Source organism: Neomonachus schauinslandi, chromosome 12 (assembly GCF_002201575.2).
Source record: "Neomonachus schauinslandi chromosome 12, ASM220157v2, whole genome shotgun sequence".
Lineage (NCBI taxonomy): Eukaryota > Metazoa > Chordata > Mammalia > Carnivora > Phocidae > Neomonachus > Neomonachus schauinslandi.
The window spans coordinates 60,033,361-60,043,085 of NC_058414.1; the positions used below are offsets into that span (position 1 = coordinate 60,033,361).

Genomic DNA, 9,725 nt, shown 5'->3' on the forward strand with positions numbered 1-9,725 from the left:
AGTAGACTGTTGCCCAGTGTGCTAAGTGATCAGCAGGGGGCAGAGTCTTTAGCTGCTCTCAGTTGCTCCAGGAATCATCTTCTACACTCCAGGAATTTGAGTCATTTACCAGCCAAATAGTGAACTTTTATCTTCAGGCGGTTGTAATTCACAGGACAGAAGCCCAGTCCAGGCTGTACCTCCAGCATGCATCCTAGCCATTTGTTATTCGACCTTTTGGTTTCCTCTTCAGTTGAGTTCAATCACTGGTTCCCAGGTAGACTTGACTGGCATCACAGTCCTCTGGGAACCTTTGAGAAATACATTCTCGAGAAAACTTTTCACAAATTATATTGTACCTAAATACACGTGCAGAGGGCTTGATTTTGTTGTTCTATCAAAAAGTCCAAAAAGGTTATAACAAAAAATAGTCCCTGCCTTCTGGCCACACCTTCCCAGACTCACTTCAAAGAAGCTGCCACTTTCAACTACTGTGACTACTTCTTCCAGTACCTCCATAATCCTAACAATGTTTGCTGTTCTTTTTGGCCTCATCAATTTTAGTCAATAATGTTGACTTTCTGTTATGATTAGAATTTAGCTTTCTTTAGACCTCACTGTCACTACCTCCCTTCCCCTGCCTCTACCTTCCCAATATAATTATATCACAAGTTAACATGATGAAGATGAGCCAAAATTCACCATCATTGTGAACCCATAGATGTATCATGTTATCTCTATTGGTTTTTGTTTTGTTTTCTTGGAGACTTCCCTTCCAGAACTTTCTAAACTCAATGCCAATCTTAATTAGCTATTCAGGCCTGTTGTATTGCTATGACCTAGGACTCTTCTTTACAAGTTTTCCTGTGCTGAATCCCCATCTCACACTAACTTCCCAGGTTTTTTTACTTCCTATTTGTTGATCTAATCCCTTGTTTTAGTGGTGTCTTCTAGTAGCTTCCTAAAAATGGTACAAGGGAGCTAAACTGAGTTCCTGCATGCCTGAAAATGTCTTTATTCTGCCCTTCTTTTCTAGAGCGATGCGTTGGTTTATATAGAATTCTAGGTTAATAACAATTTTCTCTTAGAATTTTGAAGGCAGTCCTCTGTTATTCTTTAGCTTCCACTGTTACTGCTGTAGAATCTAATGACATTCTAGTTCCTGTTCCATTGTATATAAACTGCCCCTCACCCCCTTGATGCTTCCAGGATCTTTATCCCCACAATCTAAAATTTCATGATATTCTCCTTTTAGTCTTTATCATTCATTATGCTGAGTACTGGGTAGGTCTTTAAATCTGAAGAGTCATATCCTTCAGTTCTAGGAGATTTTCTCACATTTTTTAAATAATCACCTTCCCTTCATTCTCTGCACTCTCCCATATACTTCTACCATTATTTGAGTATTTGGTACATGTTAGAAAGTGGGCTAAATATGTCATATGTATTCCATTAATCTTTCAAATAAGGAAAGTGGCACCAGTCCTCTTCTACAGATGAGGAAATGGAGGTTCTAAGAGGTTAAGCAGCTTGCTTAAATTCCTCAAGCTAACATGTGAAAGATTTGGGATTCATGTCTAGGTCTCCTTCACCCAAGCCTGTGCTTTAACCACTGCATGATCATGCCAGTCACTCTCCAATTGCAAAAGGGCAGTGGCTTGATTCTCAAAGACTTTTAAAGAATAAGGAAGCTCAAGAAGAATGTAGAGTAAGTAATTCAAGATTCCAAAGTCTCCAGAGCTGTCAGCAGAGCCAAGCCAGTGGATCCCAGACAGCAGATTTTGGCAAGCTTAGGGAAGAGCTGGCCTACAAAGGGAAGAGAGCTATCCAGAGCCTAGGAACTATTCCACCAGGAAAGTGGTACGGTGTGGCAACATGGTTGAAAAACACACAGAGTCGCTCCTAAGTTCAGACCCTGGCCCTGACACTCACTAGCTATATAATGTTCATCTGTAAAATAGGGATATCTACTGCACACCGTCCTTATACACATTAACTGGGATAAAATATGTTACAGCATCAGTGCACAAACAAACAACAAGTGTGAGCTCCCTTCCCTTTTAGAAAATACTCAAGGGTGCAGAGGAAATATCCATGTGGGGAAAAAGAGAGATAGGCAAAGAAACCTCTATGGAGATGGGACACAAATGAGTGAGGGGTCCTGGAAGGCTGGCCACGTGGGAACATGACTGTGGGAGCAACATGCATGTGGTGGATTCTGAGGATGCAGAGGGAATAGTCTGGATCACACTGGGCATGAGGAGGGAGATTTCCTCAAACTCGTTTCTCTCAGCACTCCCTGATTTGTTGGCATCGTTCATCCCCAGGATGGCCCAATACACACTTGCTTCTTCCAGCCTTAGCATTTGTTGTGTTGGTGTTTGAAATATAATTTTAGCGTGCATGGATTGGAAGGGTATATTCCTTGCTCTCCTCATCGCTGTGTATGTGTGTGAGTGTGTGTGCACATGTGCACTTGTGCATAAGAGGACGGCGGGCAACAGCAGGAGATGTGCTGCGGATTCTCACGGGCAGTTCTTTTGCAGTTAGCTCTGAGGGCAGCTCCATCCTATGAAGATTTTGTCGCCGCATTAACCATAAAGGAAGGCGACCACCAGAAAGCAGCTTTCAGTGTTGGGATGCAGAGGGACCTCAGCCTTTACCTCCCTGCCATGGAAAAGCAGCTGGCGATCCTGGACACTTTATACGAGGTCCACGGACTGGAGTCTGACGAGGTGGTATGATGCCTGCAGGACCGCGCCGCCTCCTAACTTCAGGGAATAAAGTCTGCTAAAGTGTTTTGTTGCCCTGCTTAATTTCCAGCAGCAGCTTCAGCCCTCTCCAACCCCTTCCCTGGGGGGATGGAGAGAAGGAGGCAAAGCCTAGTGCTTTTATATATAATTTTTTTAAATGCGTATGTCTTTTGTGTGTTTAAAAATCAAGGTGCTATATATTTCAGTTCAAAGGGCCTCCTGGAAACCAAATCATAGCTGTTCTATTAGAATTGAACAGCAAGTTGTAAGAGCAGATTTAACAAATGAATTTATCGGTATTGTGTTTTGTTTTTACCTTTTACTTTTAATGAGCCTCCCAAACCCAAGCTGAAGATGAGCAAATTCTGTACCAAGGAATATAACACATAGCCAGTGTTTCAGTCAACTTAGACTAAAAACTGGGGGGAAGCTAAGTCCCCTTGTTGAAGCTATTGAAATGTAGAGTCTGGTATTCCTAGGCATTCAGAGAATACTCTTCTCCATGGCTTTGTAGGCAAGAAGAGCCTGTGTCGTGCAGGTGTTCGGGGCACTGGTGTGGGCCTGTCAGTGTGGGAGGAGGAAGACACAAGGAGTGCCATCCCTGTTTATGTGAGGGGAGACTCTGGCTCCTAAGGGATGAGTGGTGCCCTAACCCCAAGGCAGCGAAGCGACATGTCATCTGTGATGACCCCTATCTAGTGCCCACACTTTGCCAGCATGCTTTCCCATGTGTCATCTGAATTGGACATTACAGTGAAACTGTGACATCCAGGCTTGTTACCCATTTCAAAAGTAAGGTTGAGAGGTTGAGGGATTTGCTCACAGTCACACAGCTTCTAATTAGAGGATGCAGGTCATTGCAGAGTGTGATCTGGACCACTTCTGCATCAAAATCACACGGAGTGCTTCTTCAAAAAGCAAATTCCCTGGCCTTACCTCGACCTGGAGAACCAGAATAGTGGGGGTGGGACTTAGGAATCTGCATTTGAATAAACTTTACGGGTGATTCTCCTGCACCCAGGGTTGAAGAACCACAAGATTGAATTCTAGTTTAAATTCTAATTTACAGGACTCCCCATCTTCTGCATGAACTAAATGATAGGTTCTTCTTTTCCCAGAGAGGAAGAGGCTTTCATTGAAATAGTTAAAGGGAGAGCGAGAAGTGGAGCAAGTTTACTCACAGTTTTCTTGATTGCATGGGCCGCAGCACCCAACCAGCAGGCTTGGACGTTGCACTCAGGGACCATGGTTTTGAATGTGCCGTCTGACCAATCTCGGGATGATTGCCAGTCGTGCAGGGCAAGCCAGCTACAGCTGCTTATCAAGCTCAAAAGCTTTGGGACTGTGTCTGAATTGAAAGGTGGGATTTAAACTTGCATCCAGCAGTGCTGGGTAGGCATTCTCCTGAAGAGTGTGTGATGCCAGGAGACTCTAGTAGGCCAAGCTGCCGTGAGTGGGTGTGGGCGGGAAGTCATGGTGGCTGTCCCACCTGGGGCTGCTTCCTTCTAGAAGAGAAGTTCCAGCAGGAGGTAGTGCCCCAGAGTAGAAGGGGAGCTCCTTCGAAGGGCACAGGTGAATGCTACCTGAACAGCTTCAGGTGATACTTTTCGTAGGTCAAAGAGAACCCTCTCTTTAGGCAGAGGTTGATGTAGAGAGGGGTTTTGATTTTGTCTTTTGTTTGTCTTTAAACAAATTAGTATTTATTTAGCTTAGGTTAATGAAACAGGTACTCCAGTCACTAAGGACTTCCGGAAAATGCTTAAACTTAGAAAAACAAATGTTTTAAGGCTGGGGAAAAAGGTGCTAAAATAATATTGATTCTTTTGTATTTTAGCACTGCTGTTGGTGTCATTCCCCCTCGCCCCCATGAGTAGTTAGCATGGATCTCCTCTGGTTAGCGTGAGTATGATGGCAGAACTAGAGGATAATTCCGACTTCCTGCCCCTGACTTAGCCTTCTAAAAGGGAAAAAGAAAAAAACAGCCAGTTCTTGCTTGATCCTTGGATGGGGACACTTTAGGCATTGTGCGGTTGGGAGGGGATGCCCCTGGGAGACTGTAAGTATCTGTCCTGAGCAACTGCTGCTGCCCCCTGTCACCTCAGGTGACCTCGCGTGGGCTCCTGGAGAAGGGGCTGCCACACTGAAAACACCACAGATTGGCCACCGAGGCTCCCGATACACACAGAAAGCTGCTCGGCATGGCCCTTTCACATTTATTAGGTACTGCCTTGGTTTATAGAACTCCGTTTTCTGGGGAAGAAGGGTTTAATATTCTCTAGGATCCTTGGGAACCCAGATCAGGATAGCTTGAATAACTTGAGTAGCTTGTATTTTGTACTCCACCTTTTCGCACTCCTGTAGAAAGGGAGTAAGGTTTTTGACAGGTATTCTCCTCACTGGAGCATGTTCAGTTTGCCTGAGATGTATAAAGCTCGGAGGGTCCTAAATAAAAGCTTAGATTAGGTGATATACTAGGTGATAAATGCAACTTGGCCGGAAGTTTGGCACAGTCTGACCTTCCTCCTGGATCTACGGCGGTAGCTTCTAGTTCAAGTACTACTATGCAGGTACTGCCTAAGATGGGAACAAAGAGAAAAGATAGGTAAGACCTTTTCTCTGTGCTCCTCCAAGATTTCTGGGACATCTCAGCTTTCTTTCCCCCCAGACAGTGAGAGGAGATGAAAATACTAGTATGCTTGTGGACAGAGGAATCACCTTGCTCTCATTGCTCAAAACATTTTTAGGAGTCATTTTTTAGAGTAACCTTTAGAGAGATCCTGAAGAAAAAGGTAATTTGTCTTCTAGGTATCAGTAGAAGCTAAGAAGTAACATTTGGATAATCCCTTACAAAGTGCTTGCAAACACAGCATCTCATCATGTGTGCACCTCTCCCCACAGGAGAGGCCAGACTTGACACATAGGAGGGATCAATGTATATTTGTCCAACGGAACAAAATCCTTTCTGTGATGGCAATTTTTTTGTCCTTTGAAAGTAAATTTGATTCATTATAGCTAATCCTAGTGAAAAATGTTAAGTTGGAGGGATACCCTTTGGGGGCAAAACCAACTTATGACTGTGAGATGGAGATGATTTTCTTGTCCCCTCTTGATCCGGCCCTGCAGGGAGTTCTAGAAGCAGGGCTCTCAGGATGTGGAACATCTCAGTCCCTGGGGAATGGACTTTGAAAGGTGGTGTTCATTAGGATGTATAAGTAGTGGCTTGAGGCACCTTGTCATCACTATATGCATGTCATTCCGAACATAAAGCTTCCTCAAATGTCGGTTTGCACGAAAAGGGATAGCTGAGCCTCACCGCTTCCCTCTCCTGTTTTCTTTTACGAAAGATTGCCAGCAGAGCCCCCTCTGAGCACCAAATCCATCGCCCATCTTAGCTGTTCTGCCCCATTCCTCGGCAGCATCCCCTAATGCGTTTGGGGAGCACCTGGTACAGACCTAGCCCCGGGTGAGGTGTCCAGTCAGTGCGGATTCTGTTCCCCTCTTGGACTTCCGGAGCTTCTTTAAAGACCCTCCGTTCCCATTTGTAGCTGTAAAGCAGGTGGCCGCCGTGTGCGGAAAGTGACCTCTCTGATGAGCGCTGCTGGAAAAGTGTGCAGGCTTCTCTTTTTGATTCTTAATTGGATATATGTGTATTTCCCAAAAGTTAATGCTTTCAACTTTATATTTTCGGAACAGTGTTTTTAATTAAGAAAAATACATGGTAGGAGCCAGTAAATAGACTACACCTTTCTTTATTAAATTTGAGATAAGGGCGCTGAAGTAAGAGGCATCATATTAAGGAGATTTAATCTGATGATGAAAGTCATACATGTGGGGCGCCTGGGTGGCTCAGATGGTTAAGCGTCTGCCTTCGGCTCAGGTCATGATCTCAGGGTCCTGGGATCGAGTCCCGCATCGGGCTCCCTGCTCCTTGGGAGCCTGCTTCTCCCTCTGCCTCTCTCTTTCTCTAATAAAAAAAAAAAAAAAATTTTTAAAAAAAAAAAAAAAAAAAAAAAAAAAAAAAAAGAAAGTCATACATGTGAAGAAACATCTAAGGCAGTAGAAAGAGTCGGAAGGTCATGAGCAATATAAGATGATGTGAGGCAACTTTCTGAAAGAAAACGATTTTTATGGGTTTTTTTCCTATTTAAATGACTACATCCCACGAGAAGTTGTTTACTTAATGGTGCATTTCTGAATCATTGATTAAAATCAGTTGTTCTGGTTTTAGTCCTAAGTTTTACAACTCTTCAGCTTCCCTCTTCTGATGCTTTGTGGTGTTTTTTTTTTTTTTTTTTTTTTTTTTAAGGTAACCTACCAACCTTTTTTACATTTTTAGATTTAGAATTTGTAAGTGAAGTATTTTTTAAGCCATCGTTCTGTTAGCTGAGCTGAAGTGTTTGGTCTTAGAGGGCCTGACTTCAGATGCTCTCTGGGATCTGGTACAGGCTGTACGGCAGCGTCGGTGTGTACGGTAAATGTGTGTCCCTGGGAAGCGTCTATCGAGGGCTTTATTTAGAACTACGTTCTACTTCTGGATGTCCCTTTGTAACCTGCGGTTGCTTACTCAGGGCTTTCATAGTAATGACAGAAAAAGATACTCAGTAGCTGTCTCATGGTATTTTAAGACTGCTTATCAATTATAAGGTTGTTAGGGATCCATTCAATAACTCCACGAACATACTGTTCACTAGACCCTCTCTGTAAACGCTCCGGTCCCCGCCCTGTCGCAGCCAGTAGTCGTGTGTGCCGAAGCCATTCGCGTGATTTCTCGCTGCCCTGCTGCACTGAGGGACTCCAGGGCATGATTCAGTGGTCAGTGGTGGTACAGTTGACGCATGCATGGGTCTTTCTCCTCCACTGTCTTGATATAGCCTTTCATTAAAAGGAAAAAAACCTACCACTACTCTGTAATGCAGAAGTTTGCGAGATTTTTTGGTTTCCCTTTTTAATCACTTCTCCTCCAGAGTGAACAGATGTTTTCAGCTAAGCTATGTGAGAACACAAGAAAGAAATCCTGCTTGTTTTGAGCACCATTCTTTCTATTACATGGATTTTGAAGTGTGGTCAGTATTTCCTCCCTGTACTTTATAAACAGCAACCACCCTGGGATGGCTGGCACTCCTTGGGAAATGGATGACGTCACAGACTCCTGTGTACGTGTCTCTCCATAGGTGTGTGTGGAGTCAGGGATGACAGGAAGGGTGATAGAAGTATTCTGTTGCTTCCCAGAAGGCTAATGAGCCAGTGTCATGGCATGTTTGATGTCTGAGTCCCCAGTGTCATGACAGTTCCACTAGAATGTCAGTAAACAGCCCAACTACCTCACGTGAAATTGGCTGTGGACAATCTGTGTCAGATGAGACATGCATTTAAGGTTGACTTAGTCTGGTTAGTAGATTGAACAAAATGATGTCTCTATAAAGAAGAAAAACATTAGACCAGATGCCAAAGGCTACAATGTACATAGATTTCCTCGGATTAATTTTGTAAGTCAGTGTTGAATTCCAGCCCCAGTATTCTTATCTCGAGTGTTTGTGGTCTCATAGATCCGTGCACTTTGAATACCTGTCACATGCAGTCTTGTGTTAACTGTCCTTGTCCTGAAACATTTTGAATGAGCAGCATAATGACAGTAGAAAGCAAGTGTCAAGTAGTTTGTTGGTTTGTTAACTTTAATGGGCCTTTACTTAGAATATAATGTGTTGGAGCCACTGGGGACCAACCAGTGAATGAGAATTTCATGTTTAGTGTTCATGTAAAACTCTGTCCAAGTTCTTACTCTATATCTTGTGGGGAGGGTTTTACTTTTTTTGCAAAAATGTTTGAAAACATCTGTCAGATTTTATATTCGTTAGTTATAATAAACTTATTTTTAAAGTATTTTATTAAGTGCTTCTCTTAAAGATGTTTGTGTGCATTTCTGCTTAATTGAATAAGCCAATTATAAGTATCATTTGTGGAACACATACTGTTTGCCAGGCATCATTTTAAGCCCTTTACAATATATTAACACATTTAATCATCCTACTCTCTCTCTAAGGCCAGTACTGTTTTATCTTCAAATCACAGATGAGAACACTGAGGTGCAGACTGAGGGAAGCCCCTGACCTAAGATCCCACAGCTGTTAGGGAGGAGAGCCAGGCTACAAACTCAAGCAGCCTAGCTCCAAAATCTATATAAAACTGGTTAAAACCGGGCGCCTGGCTGGCTCAGTCGGTTAAGCGTCCCAACTCTTGGCTTCGGCTCAGGTCTTGATCTCAGGATTGTGGATCAAGCCCCGTGTCAGGTTCCGTGCAGCAGGAGTTTGCTTGGATATTCTCTCCCTCTGCCCCTCCTCCCCACACTCGTGCTCTCTCTCTTTCTCTCTAATGCAAATAAATAAATATTAAAAAAAAAAAACTGGTTAAAACCTAAACAAAAATTAATTTTTGAAGCACCAAAAGACCTCTGTAATGGCATTGCCCTGGGTGTTCCTAGCATTCTAGAAAGACTAGCTCCTTTCACGGTGGCTGTGTTCTTTGGCCTGGTTTAATTCTGTTTTCAGAGAAACCACAAATGCAGAAGAGAAAGATGAGTTTGCTATGCATAATATTTGAGTGGCTTTGTGATTAATAAGTTTACATTCCATAGTCAATACTTCTTGGCCTAAGTCATTCGATGCCAAAGTAGGGTTGAACCTGTTGGGTTTTCTGTCTCATACACTTGTTGGTGGATGTTAAGATACCTGCAGATATAGATAGATCTGCATGGCTGGTGATGGGGTGCTGCCTTGTCCACGGAGAGAAGCTTCCCATGTATTGCCCACATGAGGCCTCCTCTCCAGCCACCTCTTTAAATACATGAGCCAAGCCAATTAGAAGTGGAGGAAGCAGGACGGAAGGAAGAGAAGAAAGTGAAGAAGTGAAGTGTGGTGGGTACTTGAGTGCAAGGAGTCAGCTGGAGTGGCCATGTTGAGCCACACGCAAGAGAAGCAAGTCCCACTGAGGAACTGT

The 9,725-nt window shown here is 43.5% G+C and overlaps 1 protein-coding gene across 2 annotated transcripts in view; it reads left to right on the plus strand.

Annotated features, from left to right (window-relative positions):
• PLEKHA8 (pleckstrin homology domain containing A8) overlaps nt 1-2,891 on the plus strand; it is a 51,082-nt gene extending 48,191 nt beyond the window's left edge. For both annotated transcript variants that reach the window (XM_021689645.2, XM_044919997.1), the window contains one exon: nt 2,526-2,891. In XM_021689645.2, coding sequence (XP_021545320.1) covers nt 2,526-2,723 — 198 coding nt within the window. In that variant the 3' untranslated portion in view covers nt 2,724-2,891. The remainder of the gene's footprint in view (nt 1-2,525) is intronic.
• Nucleotides 2,892-9,725: the final 6,834 nt, after the last annotated feature.